This window comes from Scophthalmus maximus, chromosome 7 (assembly GCF_022379125.1).
Source record: "Scophthalmus maximus strain ysfricsl-2021 chromosome 7, ASM2237912v1, whole genome shotgun sequence".
Taxonomy (NCBI): Eukaryota; Metazoa; Chordata; class Actinopteri; order Pleuronectiformes; family Scophthalmidae; genus Scophthalmus; species Scophthalmus maximus.
This window is the reverse complement of record NC_061521.1, coordinates 24,285,001-24,305,357: the sequence shown is the minus strand read 5'-3', so window position 1 is coordinate 24,305,357 and position 20,357 is coordinate 24,285,001. Positions and strand designations below refer to the sequence as shown.

Sequence of the window (20,357 nt, the reverse complement as noted above, 5' to 3'; positions counted from 1 at the left end):
TAGATTTATAAATGAAAAAAGGGTTTTATTTGTTAGTGCTGTGTAATTGAATGCTACATACATACAGATCATCTTAGCATGAATGTACACATACTGTACATTGTCACAAGGTTTTTTTTCTTTTCTTTTTTCAACCCCCTCCACCCCAACGTCAGTCACATAAACTACAGTACAATTTTAAAAAGCTATAGAAAGGAACAGTGCTATTGGAGGGAGGTGGGCACCAGTTCCCAGGGGGACAGAACACAGGAACTAACACAGCAAGCATGCAGAGCGCGAGAGACACCAGGGTCTGATGAGTTCGTTCACCAGGACGACTGAGGAGAAGGAGGAGGGAGAAGGGGCTGCTGGGTAAAAACTGACCTGAACCTGAACTGTTGAAAACCAGCATGTTCAAATGCAGACGGGGTCGACTAATTTCACTTGTGCTTATAGTGGAGAGTTTCCTTCTGCTGGCTGCTGGATATGGGATTTCAATTTTTTTTTACGATGTGATGTGTGCAGCTCTCCGATACTGTACTTTGCAGTAATCCTTGCTGCGTTCCTCCGACAGGTCCGTTACTACGAGTACACCTGCAGGACGAACGCCCTCACAAAACACCAACTACTACAGAACTCGTGCTGCCGGGGCGGGAATTATTATTCTTTGGCTTTGAACGAACAACTGTATTATTAATATTATACATATCAAGTCTACGATACTGTCAGCCCAAAAAACTACAACTGGTCGTGCACCTTGTCTTTATCTATTTTTACATCTGATGATGTTTCAGCACCAGCTGATGAATCAACGTCCTGGAGCACTCTTGGCAAATATGAAATATATGTGTTTTGGACTCATACAAAATCTGGAAAATATGTTTAAAAAAAATGTATAATTCAGCCATCTTTATCCCAAGCCCCTGGTCTCTCTGTCCAAGAATATATAGATATTCATATTAATTCAAAGATTTTTTTTTTAAATCATATAAACAAAATCGGAAAAAAATACAGTACTTTTTTTTTTGAACTTCAGTCAAAGTTGTTCTAAAATGTCTTATAATGCCAGATTCAAAAATAAATTTAAAAGAATCAAAAATTAAATGAAAAAAACAAAAATGAAAAAGCCAGTATTACAAATTAAAATATCACTTCTTCCTCCATTTGTATTAAAACACTTTTCAAATACTGCAAATACTGCACTCGAACCTTGAATGGACAGTGAACGGGAGGAAGGCGAGAGAGAGAGGAGACGGACAGAGAAGACGTAAGACGATCTCAGGGCTCAAGAATCTCGTAGCATTGTAAGGAGGAAGGAAGGAAGGCGGCATTATTCACATCGGTATAAACCCCCCACCCTGAAAAAACACACCGCAGTCGAGCTCAACGCAACACGTAACGGTATCAATATTTCTTTCAAAAAAAACATGGTAAGTTTTCAACACGAAAGGTTCAATCCTGCACGGAGAACGGCTCTTTGACAGACCAGGAAGGTTAGTAAATAATAATAATAATGAAAAGAAAGGCGCAGGTCTGTTGAAACATTTCTTATACATTTCTCTTCAGTCTGAATATCCGTTTGACACCATTTTACACACACACACACACACACACACACACACACACACACACACACACACACACACACACACACACACACACACACACACACACACACACACACACACACACACACACACACACACACACACACACACACACACACACACACACACACACACACACAGCGGGGCTCTTTGAGATTCCCTGTGACACCGACATAATCACTAAACATGAACGACAAAAAAAGAAAAACAAAAAAGAGCATTTGTCAAAAAACATTTCACAAGGTAAAAAGTAGCAAGAAATACAAAAAAAACTGTTCAATACATTTTTTTTCTTCATTTTTTTTTTAAGAAAGACAAGTCTCATCTGGCTAAGAACACTCACATCCACCGTATGTATGTACAGGCTGAGAGAGAGAGGAACACGTTCAGTCTGAAAGCATTGACCTCTGCAGGAATATCTGTGACAAATATATATTTCTATATATATATATATATATATATATAATTATATGTGTGTGTCTGTACTGGAGGGTTGAGATTGGTATCAACCATTAGTTGGTTTAGATGATAGTAAATTTCAAATGGTTCGTCTGCAAACGGCAGCGGGTTCAGGATGCGGATTTAAACTGGTGTTTTGGTTGGAGCACAAATGGGCCAAAAAACAAAAAAAATTAACGGTGGCCCACACACATACACACTCACAGACATTTTATCATCAGAATGCACTTCACTATAGGACGAATAATCCACAAACTACTACTCCCCCTTCACATTTGTTGAAGACATCAACGGCTACTCCAAAAAAAAAAAAAAATTCTGAAAACCAGCTATGAGGTTTTGTTTTTACTGAGCGAAAGCGGTACAAAACAGAAGCGGTCCATCCGAGTCGCCCTTCACCCTGGCTTGACGACAAATGAATGTGAGTGCACGTGAGTCCGAGGGCGTTTAGACGAACAGCCACAGGCTGAAGACGGGAAGCAAAATTTTAAAAAAAAGGAGGGAAAACTGACGACGGGAGAAAACTGAGGAAGAAAGAGATGGAGGGATGGTGAAAGAAACAACAAGGGAAACCACCCCCTTTACTTTTCTTGTCGGTCGGTTTATGCAGAGACTGAACTCATTTGATCCATTCAAATAACAGACTTCTTTTTTTTTTAAGGATTGTTTTTCCGATTTTTGGAAGAAATTAGGGAGGATTTAAAATATGTTGCTGGATAATAATCCTGTGTTCTGGCACCTGCTTCCGTCCACAGCAGATCGAAATCGGTCTGCAGTCAAGAGAGAGACTGACGGGAGTTAAAGGGCCAGGAAGTGATATTTGTTGTTGTGATTTTACAGCTCGGCCCGGGACGCGTACCTGCAAAACTTGGGTACGGGAGACCAACACGCTAACCACTAGGCCAAAACCGCAGTGTTTCAATGCCGCTACGTCTCTTGATGTGTTGACAGGCAGCGTTGTTTGGTGCGGTCCGCATTTCTTTTTTTGGATTATTGAAAAAAAACATGTATTGCTCTAGAATCGCTTACTGCCCCTTTAATTCTATAAGCTGAGTGTGGCACTGAAAAAAAAAAGGGGGGGGGGGGGGGGCGGGGGACAAGACTCCTCGCTCCTCGTGAGTTTACGGAATGATGGGGTTGGAGTAGCATCTGGGTCAGGGCAGGTAAGCAGAGCAACAAAAACCTGACGTGGAACTGGTGGGAATGAACGCAATAGCAAAATCCTAAAAATGCACATGAATGTTAGGCTGAATAAAAAGCCTACATGGTTTAGAAAAGAGGGAACTGTCTGTTCAGGGGGTTTATAAGCACTGGGGCACAGGATAACCCCCTTCGGCCGTGTGCTGCACCGTGTGGTCCTGCAGAGAGCCCAAGTCACTGAAGCGCTCGCCGCACCAGACGCACTTGAACTGGCCCTCTCTGGAGTGCGTACTGGAGTGTTTGGTGAGGTGCTCGCGCTGCTTGAAGCCCTTGTTGCAGTGGTCACAGCTGTACGGTTTCTCCCCCGTGTGCACCCGCCGGTGCCGGTTCAGGTCCGACGAGTACTTGAAGCGCTTCTCACACTCCGGGCACTTGAGCGGCTTCTCCCGCGACGGGTCGCAGCGGTGCTGCACGAACTCGGAGGAGGACAGGAAGCGGCGGTCGCACAGCGAGCACTTGAGTGGCTTCTCCTGGCAGTGGGAATTCTGGTGGCGCTGCAGCGTGGAGCTCTTCTTGTAGCCCTTGCCGCAGACGTCACACTTGTACGGCTTGTCCGGCGACGAGTTGGACGACTCGCCGCACTTGTGCCGGAGAAGCTCCCCTGACTGGCTGAACTCCTTCTGGCACGAGGCGCACTTGAACAGGTTGTCCATGCCGTGGACGTGCTGGTGGTAGAGGAGGTGGGAGGGCTGCATGAAGCCCTTGTCGCACAGGTTGCATTTGAACGGCCGGACGGTCGGGTCCTTGTGCGTGCGTCTGTGGCGCACGAGCGCGTACTGCTGCTTGAAGCTCATCTGACACTCGTCACAGTGGAACGGACGCTCCTCGGAGTGCGCGCGCTCGTGCTGGCGGAGGTCGGACGGGCGCTTAAAGCCCTTCCCGCACGTGGCACAGCGAAAGGGGCGGGAGCCCTGCGGGTGGCAGGGGTGGTGCAGGAGCTCCGACGACTCCTTGAAGTGCAGCTCACACAGGTTGCACTTGAACAAGTGCTCGCCCGAGTGCACGTACATGTGGCGCACGAGGTGCGAGCGGTGCTTGAAGCTCTTCTCGCACACGGCACACTTGAATGGCCGCTCGTTGCTGTGCGTCCGCTGGTGGTGCTGCAGGTGCGACGACTGGCTGAAGGCCTTGTCGCACGTGTCGCATTTGAAGGGCTTCTCTCCTGTGTGCACCCGCTCGTGCCGTGTGAGCTCCGACAGGTGCTTGAAGCCCTTCTGGCAGACGGGGCACTTGTACGGTCGATCCCGGGCCGAGGGGAACGGTAGGATGGAGGAGCTGCTGCTGCCGCTGGCCGACGCTCCGTCGCTGCTGGGCTGCTGGGGTTTGTTGGAGTTCGGCGTGACGTTGCCGGAGCCAGGTCGGTAGGTCTTCTCACAGATCGAGCACTTCATCGGGTTGGTGCTGTTATGCGACGAGTGGTGCTGCGCCAGAGACGTGAGCAGGGAGAATCCCATCTTACACACTCCGCACACAAACGGCTTCTGCTCCACCTGCACGCACTGGTGCTCGAGCAAGTCCGTCGCCTGGTGGAAGATCTTCATACACTGGGTGCACTGAAACGACCGGTCCTGACTCACCATGCACTGGTGCTCGTGCGGGTTTGCCAGGTGGGAGATGTCGTGTCCGCACGCCCCACACTTGTGTCCTCCCTCTGCGGCCACTTGTAGGGAGGTCTGTTGGGCCTGGGCGGCGTGCTGCTGCTGCTGACCGTGCTGCCCGCCTCCGTGCGGCTGACCCCCGCCATGTTGCTGGCTGTGCTGCCCGTGCTGGGTCTGCTGCTGCTGCAGCGACGTAGCATCCGGCTGCAGCACGATACCGTACACAGCACAGCCCAGCGCGCTCTCGGCTCCTGGAGGGATGGTGTGGACGACCTGCGGCGGAGCAACGGCGTGCTGCTGCCAGGCCTCCGTCATTCGGGCTCTGGTGTAGGGGTTCAGCTTGGCTGCCGGTGTGGCCCAACTGCATGGGGAGAAAGGGAGATAGGACACACATGTAAATAAAACTTTCAGGGTGTGTTAAGAAAACAGCACAAAAACTAAATAAACTCACTCCATCTCAGCAAGTGGCAGTGACAAACAGGAACTGGTCGGGTGAAGGGGCCGAGGGCTTTGAGCAGAGGAGGACAATCAGACCCGAGTGGCAAGAGCCGGGGAGATCCCCATACTTTCCCCTTTATTCTCAGCCCTTCGGGTGTGGTCTGCGTCAAAAAAGAGAATCAAGGTGAGTGGACACATTAACATCTCTGGGTTTAAGCCCTATGGACTCCAGCGTTGTGTCACATCTCAGAGCATCCCCCGATGCAACAGAAAGTTCATCGTGATGTTGAAGAGAATATCTGTGTTGCTACATCTGCTACAGCAGCCTGCGACTAGTCTGTGTTGATCCAAACAGGTCTGCAATCAACAATTATTTTGAATATCGATGAAAGGGGCAGTAAGCGATTTTGGAGAGAGATTGTTTCTCTCTTTGTTGTTGTTGTGATTTTGCAGCTCCGGCCGGGCCGCGACCCCAGATCCTACGCAGAGTCCGACGCACTAACCACTAGGCTGTTGCAATGACTGATGTTTACAAACTGAACTGCACACTTTTTTGGTTGTCGATTCACAGAGCCTGGGCTGAGCCGAATAACACAGATTTTTTTCCGGCGCACTTAGAATCTACGGCTAACGGACGGTGAGGAAATATCGCGTACTGCCCCTTTAATCTGTCGATTGTTTTCTCGATTCATCGATCAGATGTTTGGTCCATACAATGGTGGAAAAAGTCGATTGTGTTTCCCAAAAACCCAGAGATGATGTTTTGTTTTGTCCACACACCAAAGATATTCAGTTCACTGTCACAGAGGAGCACAGAAACCAGAACATATTCACATTGAAGAAGCTGAAATCAGAGAATTTTCACCATTTATTTTCCGAAAAACTACTTGAAACTAGTTGGCGATTCATCTAGTAGTCGATCACTAATCGATTAACCGTTGCAGCTCTAAATTCAAATGTAACATAGTCTTACAAAGTGACGAGTGAGGAGTAATATTGTAGAACAACTCTTACAGATGTGGAACCTTGACAGCATCGTTCTTATGATGGAGTCGTGTTCACACTTCTTCTGCGATCACTTGTGCTTCATGTTGACGTTGTAATTAAATGAAGTGTAATTGCATGTAAACAAACGGGCCACTTACACATGTGCAACACAACAACAACAACAACACACAAGCAAGAAATCTCCCATTAACACACACTTATGTAAAATCCTATGTCGGTCATTTAAAGATCTGATGAATCTGTTGATAACCGGTTGTGTTGCTGCTCCACTTGTCTGTTCACGGATCCAAACGCTCAACGATCCGCGGCAAAAAACGTTTTTTCAAAACACAGTGTCAGGCAGCTTCTGCGCATCAGAACGTTTGTTCGTCTCCAAGCAAAGATCAGAGTAATCAGGGTGGCGTTAGCTAGTGGCTAGCTAGCTAACTAGCCTAGCCACTAGCTAGTAGCATCGGCACACACACAATCATAATGATATTAATACGCTAGGTTACATGTTAGCATGTGTTAGCGAGTGGTGCGTGAGAGAGAGTCTGCGTGTACGAACCTGCTGCGTCCAAGTCGAGCCTGCGGAGTATTCCCGATAAAAAGACAGTCTGTTAGCAGGTTAGCAGGTTAGCTAGTCCCCCCGTAGCCCCCCTCCTCATCCTTCACATCCGCAAACGGTGCTCCGGTGCTCTTGTTCGGGCGCTGTGGCTCCAGGGGCCGAGGGCGGAGAGAAAAATAATAATAATCGGATTTTGTGTGGGTCATAAAAATTGTGCCAAAGGAAGAAAAAAAACCCTATTATTTGTCAAATGTCTCCATGAACGCGGTTCGTTTCACGTTACGCATTTTTTTCTTGTGTGACTCCTCACGGGCTTCGGCTTCCGCTCCGCGGGACACAACAGGTAGCAGCGAGCTAACGACGAGCTAACGGCTAGCTCCTCCTGAGCCGCGGGAACATGAATAAACCAAGAGTTAATTGGCACGCGCACGCTCACGCTCACTCACACACTCACACACATACACGTACACACGGAACATTGTTTAATATAATTTAATCGAAAACAAATAAAATATATATATTCTCATTTACCACATCTGTTCCTTAAGACGGAATGTTAGGGGCCACATTGAGAAACAATTGCGAAGTCGTACATTTATGACAATGAAGTCAAAATGTTAATAGAATAAAGTCACAATATTGCTAGAATAAAGTCAAAATATTACTAGAATAAAGTCAAAAATATTACTAGAACAGTAATAATCTAGTGAGAATAAAGTCTCAATATTACTAGAATAAAGTCCCACTATTACTAGAATAAGGTCACAATATTACTAGAATAAAGTTACAATATAACTAGAATAAGATTACAATATTACTAGAATAAAGTCACAATATAACTAGAATAAAGTCACAATTTTACTAGAATAATGTCACAATATTACTCAAATAAAGTCTCAATATTATTCGAATAAAGTCACAATATTACTACGATAAAGTCACGATATTACTAGAAGCCGGACTATTACAAGAAAAGAGTCATAATATTATGACAATAGTGTGGTAATTTTACGAGATATGGTCGAAATATTATGAGATTAAAGTTTCACTTTTATTCCCAACCCCCCTCTATTTTTATGAAAGTTTATGAGCCATTGACTAATTGAATAAAAAAAATATGAATTTTCTAGTTTCATCTGAATCTCATTTACATTTTGTGTTTGTATTGAAAATAAAAGATTGTGATAAAATCAAGAAAATCTTTTCAGACGCGCAGTAAACTACTCTGGCCACTGGAGGCGGAACTGATCAGCGGCTTTTTTTTTTTTTTTTTACCGGGACCCATTTTAGCGACGCAAACAGTTTTGTTTACACCGGAAACGCAGGAGCATAACACCGGCTGGCTGCTGGAAAAACACATAAGACAAGAAATCATGTTACTTCCATCTGTACGTGAACTGTAGCGCGGGGAGGGATGTTGGTGGGTTACAGCAGCAGCTCGGAGGAGGAGGAGGAGGAGGACCGACGGGCGGGGACCGGTCCGAAGAACAGCGGCTCTCGAGAGTGTGAAGCGGAAGAAGAAGATGGTAACGATGGCTGCCCGGTGAGGAAGAGAGCCAGGACTGAGGAACAGGTCACTAAAACAAGGTGTGTGTCAGAATTTTCCCAAGATCAGCTTTTACTATATTAACTCAATTAAAAGTTGAATGCAGAAAGAAAATATTTGTCATCATCATCATCATCATCATCATCATCTTCACTCATGTCCAGCATGTCTACTCCTTCTTCAGAAACCTTCAACTACTACCAACCCGACGCACTTAATTAAATTATTTGGCCAAAGGAAGTTGTAGGATTTTTGTTTTCATTGAAACATATATTTTAAAAAACATATAGAGGAACGATGTAATAATACCATAGTAGGGAAAATAAAACAGGAGGCATAATGAGTCAAAATAATGAGAAATGAGAAATATCCCCACAAATCTTTCTTGCTTCTTTATGAGAGTATTTTTTTTGTAGGGATGAAAAAAGATGGGTAGAAATCATTGATGAATCACATAAAGGGGGGCTTATTATTTCACCCAATTGCAACAGTGAATATGACATTTACCGACATGAAGATGATTATAGTGATAAAGTCACAAATAGAAGAATTTGAAATCATCTCTGTAAAAAAGGTGAGACATTTAAAAAGGGCGGAATCTCACTTTAGCTCATGCTTGTTGGTCAATTCAACGCTGCAGCATCCTGATGAACTGAGTCACATCATATGTGACAGGCGACAGCAATGGTGAGATCTAATTTGCTTCCCACACAAGAATTTGATTGTGTGATGATACATTGTTTCACAAGACTTGATTGTTGTATGAGGTTCTCGATACCGTGAATTTCCTCAACTTTAAACGCTAATAAAGTCGCTTAAAATTAGAGCTGCAACAGTTAATCGATTAGCTATCAATTACTTGATTAATTGCCAACTATTTTGATAATCTATTCATCGGTTCAAGTAGTTTTTCTGTGGGGAAAAAGTAAAAAATTCTCTGATTCCAGCTTCTTCAATGTGAATATTTTCTAGTTTCTTTGCTCCTCTGTGACAGTAAACTGAATATATTTGGTGTGTGAACAAAAAAAACATAATTTTGAAGTTCTGGGAAACACGATCGACATTTTTCACCATTTTATGGACCAAACAACTAATCGATTAGAAAATAATCGACAGATTAATCGGCATTGAAAATAATCATGCTTAAAAAAATAAAGATGCTTTTGCAATCTTACTCCTTGTTACAAGTTTCTAATACTTTGACGTGATCAAGGTTACTCCAGAAAACCTGTTTCATAGATTTCCCATTTTTATTTACTTTATTAACTTCTGGCAACTGCCCAGGATTAAAAAAAAGGTTTCGCATTAATTGTGTGTTAGTTCTAAGTTTCGTCATATTGAGTGACATTGATTGTGTTTTCGTGCAGGCTGCCTGTCCCCGGTTGCCTGCTCGCCATGTTTCCAGACGAAGTGGACACACAAAATGACGACAGCTCTCTTCACGGCGGACGCATCCGCTCCTTCAAACACGAGAGAGGAAACTGGGCGACCTACGTTTATGTGCCACGTAAGGACCATGTCCACCGGGCTCCGTCGATTGACTCATCACCAGCGTTGCATCCCGATGACTCACACCAGGTTCCTTGTCTCTTTCTCTTCCTCAGACCCTCCTGAGGAGGAGTTCGTTGAGCTGCTGGAGGAGCTGCTCTCGGCGGCGAGGGCCCGCGGCGTGGTCCTGACCCTGCAGGAGGAGTTTCACCTCAGCCTGTCGCAGACGGTGGTGCTGAGACACCACTGGATCCAGCCCTTCACGCGGAGCCTCCGGGCAGACCTGGCACACTGCAAAAGGTTACTGCACATACTCATGGCCTGTATTCACACGGTCCATTTAGAATTCAGAACAGAAACAATTTTGTTAGATTTTTCTGAAAATGTATATTTCTTCTTCACAATGGCGTTAACCGCTTGGATCCTACACAGGTGTGTGTTAGGGAATCTGTGACTTCATGCTTTTTTTAATACATTTAATTAGGACTGCATCTGACGATTAATTTCATTAGCGATTAATCTGTCGATTATTTTTTCTTGATTAATCGATTAGTTGTTTGGTTTATAAAATTATGAAAAATGTCCATCGTGTTTCCCCAAAACCCCAAGATGATTTTTTTTGTTTTGTCCACAAACCAAAGATATTCAGTTAACTGTCACAGAGGAGCAAAGAAACCAGAAAATATTCACATTTAAGAAGCTGAAATCAGTGAATTTTTTACTTTTTTTTTTCATAAAAACTACTTGAAACGATTAATCGATTATCAAAATACATTGTGATTATTTAGTAGTCGATTACTCATCGAATAATCAAATAACTGTTGCAGCTGTACATCTAAAATTGTGCCTGACTGAGGTGTTGGTATAATATGTAGTAACACTTCTGTCGTAAAATACACACTAAACGGAAAAGAGAAAGAAAGCAAAGATTAGTCATCAAGACAAAGACAATTTGTATTTATCAGATTATGGATTATAGATTATGAGATGCTAATCCATAAAGAGAGAATGGAACTCTCACCCAACAAGTCCGAGTGATTAAAACCCCATTTGCTGAAGCAGCAGACGAGAAGATTTGAAGGCTTGTACCAGAGTATTTGGAATATTAAAGATACGTTACGTCTTAAAATGAATATAGTGACATTTTGAATAGTGTTTTTTTTGTTGCCAGGTTTGTTTGCTCAGCGAGGAAACTGAAGGTCTACTGTAACGCCGAGAAGACGAGGTACAGTCAAAGATATTAAACCATCTCATCGTCCAGATATTTTACTTTCTCACGTTTTTCAAATTTCCAGAGCACCGATTCTCTCTCTCTCTCTTCACGGTCCGACTCCCAGGACGTTCTTGGGTATGGAAGTGTGTTCTGGGCACGTTCAGTTGTTGGACCTGGTCCGAGTTGTGGACAGAACGATGACAGAGTTTCATCTGGACACTTTCTACAAGGTCTCTGATCAACAAATGTGACTTTTTTTTTCTTCTAGTCAGCTCTGTAGCCAGTGTGTGTGTGTATGTGTGTATAAATGAATTACAGTGGCGCTGCAGGGTCTCAATTAGTTGTACTAATCCTCTAACTTTAATTTAAGATGACAGGACCGATGCTTTTTACATTAAAATTCCCAGCACAGAAAGATTAATCAGTCATTTAATGATTCTGTCATTATTATGTCATAAAAACATAATAGAACAAATCATCAAAATGAATATGGCGGAGTCGTGTCATTCATCTTCCTCTGGCGTCGTCTAGGAGCCGTCGTTCCACGTGAGTCTGGCCTGGTGCGTTGGCGACGTGACGGCGCAGATGAAGGAGTGCGTTCAGGAGCTGCAGGTACAGAGGCGTTTTGGTTTCACTGCTGACTCTGTCGTCACGTTCGCTCCTTTAAAATAATGTCACCCGTTGCACCTAATTTACTTTAAAACTAAGGGGTCTTCTATGATTCAGTCCAGTTTACGGAGCCCCATGATTGACAGACAGTCAATATGTATCCACCAGTATTAACTTAATGCAGCTTTAGTTGTAGAAATAAGAAATTATATGATTTGTCTTGACTACTTTGTCTACCAGGGAGCGCTAATAAGGTGAATTGTTTGTGTAAAATGAATATCTGCCAGTGTATCAGTTATATTTTTCTTAAACTCAAATATCTATTTGGGGTTTTTGTCATTTCATATTTACACTTGCGCTAACAAAACTTTGCCAAAGATCATACAAGAACAATGTCATATTTTATTCCATGTGTGTTATGCTGAACATTTCCGAGGTCCATGGCGACAGTGGTCGAGATAAATGACACATCTTGGCCTCAACAGCAGCAGTTTAGACTCGACACCCGATGCGTCTGCGTCCTTATTCTATATTATTCTTATTGTTTTTAAATTTTCCCAGCGTGTGGTCGATGAACGTGAAGACGGGCCGTTTCTTCTGAGGCTGGACGGCGCCGAGTTGCGCTGCAGGACGGGGAACAAGACTTTCCGCTTCCCCCTGGAGTCGTGACGCCCGACGAGACGGAAGCTACGACTGTCACTCACATCGTGAGCGTGACGATCACACGGCCTGCGTTCCTGCTGACGTGTGGCATGTCACAACAAAGACAATCATGGCTAAATGAACCCCCACCCAAAAAGATGTTATTTCATCAGACTGTAAATAAAGTTCATTTTATACTTTGTTTTGTTTGGGACTATATTTCCTACGCGTTGTGTGAAACAAGAATGTGAGGAGCTGCACATTCTTGGGCTCAATGAGAAGAAGCTGTGGATTTAACGAGTCCTAAAAGAACAAAAACTCACATCTACCTCATTTACAAGAACAGAGAGGAAGCGATTCATGATCATCAGTTAATTGGGTAAAAAATGATTATTGTCCCGTTAGCTCAGAGAACAACTGACGTGTCGGACAAAAAAAGAACTTGGAACGTCACGTGCGTTTATATATGTGATATATTTGACTCTGTAGAAGGCAACACATGTTCATGACAGTTCACAGCAGATACAATAATTTAGGAGTATTGTTGTTTCCTCTGCAGTGACGCCGCAGTTACAATCTGCATCTCCTCCACGACGACGTGGCATCAGGTTTTAAACTTCGACGACAATATGAACAGAAACACATCCGATTATTACATTACACATATGTACAGTTCCATCTGAATATCCTATATAGAAACATGGAAACGGCTGTTTCCGTTTTGGAAAGTCTGTACGGAGGAAGTAAAAGAAAAGAAAAGAAAACATTACTGTGCTGAAAATGAGGATAATTTAATTTCTCAACCATCCATGTTAACACTTGTGGTTCATTTTGGAAATTTCAATTTTGCACGGACGTTACAACACTAATATATGGAATATATATATATATATATATATATATATATATATATATATATATATATAAAATCGAAAATGAATTTCATTTGTTGACAAAGTTCGACAAAATAAAAACTCAAGGGAACTCAATCAGGGAACTACGTAACAACTGTATCAACTCTCCATTTGTCGATGAAGACCATGAAATGCGAATGCTGATGTAAATTCAGATTTTCTTTGTTTCTTTTTTTGGGGTGTTGAGTCAAACAGCAGATGTTTCAACTGCAATTCATGGTCTTCATCATGACACATGATGAACTTCAGTGAATGGAGCCGACAACTTTCATCGTTAAAGTCCGTGTGATGCAGTTTAAAGCTATATAAAAAAAATATTTTTCTAAAACTGTCAAATTCTATGATCTATGAGGGACTAAAATCAATTTCCATATCCCAGTCATATTCAAAATCGGCAAACGACTCATGTGATATTTGGATGATGAAAATAAAAACAAGTTAATTTCTTGGACAATCAGGGATTTTACATTTCGGCTGTATGCAACAAAAATTAACCTCAAACAACTGTTAAGGTTGGTTCTCGCACGCACGCACGCACGCACGCACGCGCACACACACACACACACACACACGACCTGCAGCACTGAGAAAGATAAATAACGTTAGTTCAGAAATCTCATTCACAACACTGATAGAAGACCTGACTGACTTTTAATAATAACTCAGACTGTGGCACGTGACCCTGGTCAAACATCTTGGGATTAAAATCTAAAGACAAATATAAAAGTCAGCATATTTAGGCAGTAAACGATGTGACGTCAATTCCAGCTATTTAAAATCAATTTAAAACTTTGATTCTACCAGAAAGTTTTCCAATAATCCCCCCCCGATCGTGGCCGGTACAGAGGGAATATCTCGCCTCCGTTCAGAGTCACTTCCTGTCCCTCGGCGCGTCTCTCGTCCAGCGTCACGGCGAGAACAGAACGTTCTTGATGTACGCCACGGTCGTGATGTTCAGCAGCATGTTCACGTGCTCGTTGCCCGGCAGCTCCTTCACCGCCACGGGCTGCTTCTGCTTGCCCACCCACCGCCTGCACTGCACGGCGCTGCGCAGGTTCACCGTGCCGTCGCCGTCGCCGTACACCACCGTGGGCTCCACGTCGGGGAACTTGTCCGAGTAGCGGAAGGCCTCGGACGTGTCCACGCCGCTGCCGAACAGGCAGTGGACGGCCACGCCGGGCGGCGTCAGCTCGTCCACCAGGGGCTCCGTGTCCTGCCGCATCAGCCAGCCGTCCTCGAAGCCGATGTCCGAGTAGAGCTGCTTGTAGTCCTGCCAGGTGTAGTTGGTGGTGGGCGTCTGCACCAGGACCTGGAGGAGGAGGGGAAATAAATCTATCACATTTTTATCATAACTAGTAAAACGGTGCATCCTGTGGAGAGACTAACTTAATAACCGTTTAAAAGTTTTAACTTTACTTCAGTTTAAATCTGTATCAACTGGTTTTGTCCATTTAGAGGCAGTGTCACACACTGAATATGAATATTGGACTCATGTATAATGCAATATTCATTCTCCGTTTTTGGTCTCCACCAACTCCTGAGGAAAAAATGTCAGGCTCTTCAGCTGCTAAACTCTAAAAAGTTCACCAGCGAGTTGCTGACTTTGTCTGCTGTCAACTACTTAATTAATCGCCAACTATTTTGATAATCGATGAATCGGTTCAAGTAGTTTTTATGAAAAAGATAGTCAAAATTCTCTGATTTCAGCTTCTTCAATGTGAATATTTTCTGGTTTCTTCGCTCCTCTGTGACAGTGAACTGAATGTCTTTGGTGTGTGGACAAAACAAAACCTCATCTTGGAGTTTGAGAAACACAATCAACATTTTTCACCATTTTATGGACCAAACAACTGATCGATTAATTGAGAAAAAAATCAACAGACTAATCGATTATGAAAATAATCATTAGTTGCAGCCGTAATCTGATGCAGCACACACTGGGCTTATCAGTGCATTGTTATTGAACAAGAATAAAAGTATTTCATTTTTATTTTGTTTCAAGATATATTGTGCTCTGTTGGTATAATGTCTGCTGGAATATATATTTTTTTAAAGTTCAGTGTTATATAAATATTTATAAATTGTAGTTTTGTAATTGATTTTTTCCCCTTGAAAATCAAGTAAAAAAAGTAAAAAGCACATTGAGGGGATTTAATTGATGCAATGGTGAAAAACATTTTTTTTAAAAATTGAATATATATATATATACATTTAAAGACATGTTCCTTTATTTGGCCTTTGGCCAAGTCTTTCATTATATTCCCTACTTGAAAGAAGAAACCCCAAATAACTAGAACTAAAGAAGTAAAAGGCTTCAACATCGTGGTTATAGTAAGTTGCATCTAACGACAGAAACTGAAGTAGCTGTTCTGTGTCCACACGGGAAGCAGCAACACAGGAAGAGATCCAAGGTGCAGCCAGTCGCTTGTTGTGTAGGGAAACTTTCAGAGCCTGAAGCTGCACACGCAGGAAAACCAGCGTGGAACGTAAAAATACTTCCACATAACATGTTCATGTGGTAATATCATGGAGAAAAAAATTATGAGTACGGCTTGAATTCAATTTTTGATTCGGAAACTGACAACTGATACTGAAAAAGGAGGAAAGTAAAGACTGTTTGAACTACAACAAAAAAGTGAGTGAAAGAAAGGAACTAGTGCCGAGACAGACGTGAAGGAATTCCAGTTACCCGGAAATGATGAAACGCATGTGTATAAACATATATCAACACACACACACCTCATCTTTGGGCCAGGAGTGGGCGTAGGGCAGCAGCCAGGAGGTGGAGACGGCAGAACGCTGCTGGGAGCGAATCTTCAGCGGACTGATCACCGGGATGCGATTATTGTCACCTGTCGGCAGAGAGAAGAGAAACCAGACGTGGACAACTGAAACGGAGAGGAAGTAAAAGTTTCTAGACAAGGAACTAAAGAGAAACAGAAGTGAGAGTTTCACAATAACACCTGAGACACACAACACGCAAACATACAGTTGGGTGTGGTGTCGTCAAATCCTGAGTCTGATTCTGCAAGAGAACATTTGCCAACGTACAGGGGAGGACGTAACTTTTCACTGAATTTCACAAAAAGTGCCGTGGATGTAAAACCGGAAATTGGAATAGGCGGTGCGCCGCCATAAGGTGTCCCCTGTCGGGTGCGCAAGTTGGTTGCGGTTTGCAACGTTACCACCAGATGCTGCCAGAAAATTACACACTGGGGCTTTAAGAAAGATCCAATTATTTGAACCTAACTCGCGTCTTTGGGGTTGTTTTGTTTTTTTGTGAAAAGTAATTTAGAATCTGCCCAGTTTACATTTTATTAATTATCAAATATGTTGGCACATGTTCTTTATGGTCTCCTCTACTCCTGAAACTATGTTGAATAAGGTCATGAGGCAAAATATTTAAACTTTTTCTTTCTATGATTTACATTGATCTTTGTAATGTTAGTGTGGATATTATGTGCTCATCTTTTCTGGACTTCCCCTGGGAAGATACACAGAGCATTCAAGCAGCAGAGACCACACTTGACCACCACTGCAGAGATGTTGTGGTGTCGTGTTGCATTCAAGTCCCGGAGGATTTGACACACTAAGTCTCTTACCGGAGATGATCACGCGGAGCGTCTTGGCGACCCCCGCCCACGGCGGACCCAGGCACACGAAGGCCTTGATGTACTTGTCCTTCCAGGCCTGCGGCTGCTGGTTGAGGAAGTACAGCGTGTACATGTTGCCCATGCTGTGCGCGATGAGCACCACGGGCCCGCCGGCCTTCTCCGCCATCTCTTCGATCATCTGCTGCAGTGCCAGGAAATACTCTTTGTTCTCATCTGGAGGAGGAGGAGGAGGAGCAGAGAACGAGCGGAGAAGATGAGCGAAGAAATATGTAATATTCTTCCCAGGAGAACAATGTGGCATGATGGGTAAACGTTCCCACACGTCCCCAGGATAATATAAAGCTATTTATTCTAATCACTACCTTTAAAACCCTTTTCAAAATATAACCCCCCAAATTCCATGACTGGCAGGGACGAACCAATTGATGGACGTAGACTCCAAAACTCTAAATGACCCTTTAAATTCAAGTTTCAAATTTTATATGTACACGATAATCACTGCCACTAATACAATAATTTGCCTTGATGTGATATTTTGATTTCGTTTGACATTTAAGCTGTTTTTTTTCTGTCTTATTTCTGCTTTTAGTTCATTTCACTCTGTTTTAAATGTGTTCTATGTTTGTAAAGCCCATTGTAAATTGTGTTTTGAAAGGTGCTATATAAATAAAGTTTAATTATTATTATTACTACATGTCATACTACACGTAAACACATATTTTGAGCAAGTGTTTTATATTTGTTTTCCTGTTCTAATTCAACAAAAGAAAAAAAGTAACATGCAGAAAGCAGCATTGTAACAATTTTCTATGTTTGTATCATGCTGGTCTCCAATAAAAAATATTGAAAAATATATTTGCATTTTGTAGAAGCTTAAATGAATAAGAGAACCAAGGTAGAAAAAACTTAATCCAGCTAGCTTCCGTTCAGAGCAGTAAAATGGATCCGTTGTCTTTTATCTGCAGGTTGTCGATGTAGCTGCAACAGTTAATGGATTAATCGATTAGTAATCGATAAATAAATTAATCGCCAACTATTTTGATAATTGATTCATCTTGTTTTTGATTTGTGTCCTCAAGGTGTCACATGAGGAAGATCAGAAAGTGACACGGATTAGTTCCAAACGTCTTCTGCATTAATCGATTAGTAATCGCCAACTAAATTAATCGGCAAATATTCTTATAATCGATTTTTTATGGAAAAAAAGCTCAAATTCTCTGATTTCAGCTTCTTAAATGTGAATATTTTCTGGTTTCTTTGCTCCTCTGTGACAGTGAACTGAAAATCTTTGGTGTGTGAACAAAACAAAACATCATCTTGAGGTTTTGGGGAAACACGATGGACATTTCACCATTTTATGAACCAAACAACTAATCGATTAATCGAGAAAATAATCGACAGATTAATCGATTATAAAAATAATATATTATTATAAATATCAGTATTATCATTATAGCAACTATGGTGCTTGAATACAACAGTTACACAGTTCCTGGTCATTGTTTCCCTTCTTATAATAGCTACAATATAAAGCGCCTTATAAATAACATAAACTGTGATTTGGTGCCATTGCAGATAAAATAAATGAACTGGGTCGAGCCTCCGCGTGAGACGCTTTGGTCGGTAAATGTGTGTGTGTGTTTTTAAAAACTGCGGTCACTCTCGCATCCCGTTTCTGGTTCAACAGCACCGACGTCGGCGGCTGACAGTTTTGTGTTTACGGTGTTTGAAGACGTCACAAAGCGCAGACAAGGGCTGTGAGTGCGTTCGCTTACTCGGTGCTTTCCTCCAATCGTAAGGAGCTCCTCTGACGTCATCATCTCTGGTGTAGCCCCAGTCGACCAGCGCCTGCACTATGGTGAAGAAATACATGCCTGGGAGACAGAAAGGAAAGGAAAAAATAATGAGCATCATATATTTAAGTCTCAGTGTCAACTGCTCACGTCACCCAAGACGTGAGCAGTTGACAAAGAGTAATAATCAGATTCTCGTTTGTCTCTAAACATATTTCGATCTTTATTTTGAGGACAATTTTTTTGGCAGGATATTAAAAATTCTTCTCTCTTCTCTTTGTTTGTTGTTTTTGTCTGTCACTCACCCACAGAGCGTTTGCTGGGGTCCAGGTACTCCAGGGGGTACGTATGACCGAACCCCGGGACTCGGATGTCCACACCCGGAGGGGACGAGGTGCTGTGTGTGGTCGTGTTGTAGATCAACCTGCGCACACACACACACACACACACACACACACACACACACACACACACACACACACACACACACACACACACACACACACACACACACACACACACACACACACACACACACACACACACACACACACACACACACACACACACACACACCTACCTTACTACAAGGCGACAGAAACACTTCCTGTTTTAAATCACTGTTATTCCACAACGGCAGAAGTGAGAAAAGACTTCTGAGTTTATTGAACAGAAGTCAACACTTCTGGAAAAAGTATTTAAACCTTTTTTTCAAAAAACAATAAATCTATTATTGCTTGATAAGGACTTACGCTCTAAGTCATTTCATTAAACCAGCCAATCGGTGACTCCGACAGTTGCACATGTAAAGTGTCCGTTCAGCCTGATGCACCAGAACATTTACAAACCTGCAGCTCGACTCTCATCATTTGTAATCTGTAATTCAAACTGTCCAGGTTCTGGGTAATTTAATACAGTATACGTGGATTAGAGGCGGCTTCGTTCTGCATGGGTGATGATTTCATTCGCTTGATTGGATTTATAATGTTTCGGACACTCGCCTGGATTGTTCCAGATCGCTGAGGTTGACTTTGAAATTCCGGTTGCCAGAGCAACCAATAATACGGTCATACGACAGACTATGTGATTTTCAGAATAAGAACAAAAAAAGGAATTCTTCCTCTTTCTGTAGAAGCACATTGCTGCGACACCAGAAAGTGAAAACCGGAGCAGCATCACATGTAGATACTATTTACATTGGCGATTAATCTGTCCATTATTTTCCCGATTAAATCGATTCGTTGCTTGGTCCATAAGATGAACATCGAGTTTCCCAAAACCCCAAGATGATGTTTTGCTGTTTTCACACACCAAATATATCATTTATATTTAGTTTACTGTCACAGAGGAGCAAAGAAACCAGAAAATATTCACATTTAAGAAGCTGAAATCAGAGAATTTCTTTTCTTCTTCATAAAAACAATTCCTCAAACCCATTAATAGATTATGAAAATAGTTGGCGATTAATTTAACAGTCGATTACTAATCAATCAACTGTTGCAGCTCTAATCAGATGATAATGTGAAACATTTGCTGTAACAAAAGTAATCTCAGTTATCAGTTTTTCAGATTTATGACAAGATAACTTCAATCATTATAATAAGATACTGTTTATGGTCTTATAATGTTAAACGAGCTCAACAATACTTAAGATTATGTTGTTAGAGAATAACAAAAAATGATGGGAGACATGAAAGAAAAC

The 20,357-nt window shown here is 42.5% G+C and overlaps 3 protein-coding genes across 6 annotated transcripts in view; 1 reads left to right on the top strand and 2 right to left on the bottom strand.

The window, feature by feature from the left end:
• Positions 1–7,507, bottom strand: znf319b (zinc finger protein 319b). 2 transcript variants are annotated; one of them, XM_035641339.2, is made up of 3 exons: positions 6,837–7,502; positions 5,295–5,442; positions 1–5,204 (listed from the first exon to the last, which is right to left on the bottom strand). In XM_035641339.2, the coding sequence occupies exons 2-3, from the start codon at positions 5,297–5,299 to the stop codon at positions 3,347–3,349; spliced, it is 1,863 nt and encodes a 620-aa protein (XP_035497232.1). In that variant the 5' UTR covers positions 5,300–5,442; positions 6,837–7,502; the 3' UTR covers positions 1–3,346. The 2 variants fall into 2 exon arrangements, with proteins under 2 accessions (XP_035497232.1, XP_035497233.1); XM_035641340.2 differs by lacking the exon at positions 5,295–5,442 and having other exon boundaries at positions 6,837–7,507.
• Positions 7,508–8,126: 619 nt separating this feature from the next.
• usb1 (U6 snRNA biogenesis 1) lies at positions 8,127–12,536 on the top strand. Of its 3 annotated transcripts, none has more exons than XM_035641344.2 (7): positions 8,127–8,423; positions 9,750–9,889; positions 9,987–10,170; positions 11,042–11,095; positions 11,208–11,313; positions 11,615–11,695; positions 12,254–12,536. In XM_035641344.2, the coding sequence occupies exons 1-7, from the start codon at positions 8,251–8,253 to the stop codon at positions 12,359–12,361; spliced, it is 846 nt and encodes a 281-aa protein (XP_035497237.2). In that variant the 5' UTR covers positions 8,127–8,250; the 3' UTR covers positions 12,362–12,536. The 3 variants fall into 3 exon arrangements, with proteins under 3 accessions (XP_035497237.2, XP_047189053.1, XP_047189054.1); XM_047333097.1 differs by having other exon boundaries at positions 11,166–11,313; XM_047333098.1 differs by lacking the exon at positions 11,042–11,095 and having other exon boundaries at positions 11,166–11,313.
• A 253-nt stretch (positions 12,537–12,789) lies between these two features.
• pla2g15 (phospholipase A2, group XV) overlaps positions 12,790–20,357 on the bottom strand; it is an 11,558-nt gene continuing 3,990 nt past the window's right edge. The window contains exons 3-7 of the mRNA XM_035641343.2: positions 18,961–19,079; positions 18,638–18,736; positions 16,851–17,075; positions 15,988–16,100; positions 12,790–14,557 (exon numbers count right to left, since the gene is read on the bottom strand). Of these exons, the coding sequence (XP_035497236.1) occupies positions 14,156–14,557; positions 15,988–16,100; positions 16,851–17,075; positions 18,638–18,736; positions 18,961–19,079 (958 nt within the window). The 3' untranslated portion in view covers positions 12,790–14,155. The remainder of the gene's footprint in view (positions 14,558–15,987; positions 16,101–16,850; positions 17,076–18,637; positions 18,737–18,960; positions 19,080–20,357) is intronic.

Excerpts from the sequence above, each read along its gene's own strand:
- usb1 (XM_047333097.1), top strand. The coding sequence starts at position 8,251 with ATGTTGGTGGGTTACAGCAGCAGCTCGGAGGAGGAGGAGGAGGAGGAC. Across the intron at positions 11,314-11,614 it reads ATCTGGACACTTTCTACAAG|GAGCCGTCGTTCCACGTGAG; the intron begins GTCTCTGATCAA and ends GGCGTCGTCTAG. Across the intron at positions 11,696-12,253 it reads AGTGCGTTCAGGAGCTGCAG|CGTGTGGTCGATGAACGTGA; the intron begins GTACAGAGGCGT and ends AAATTTTCCCAG.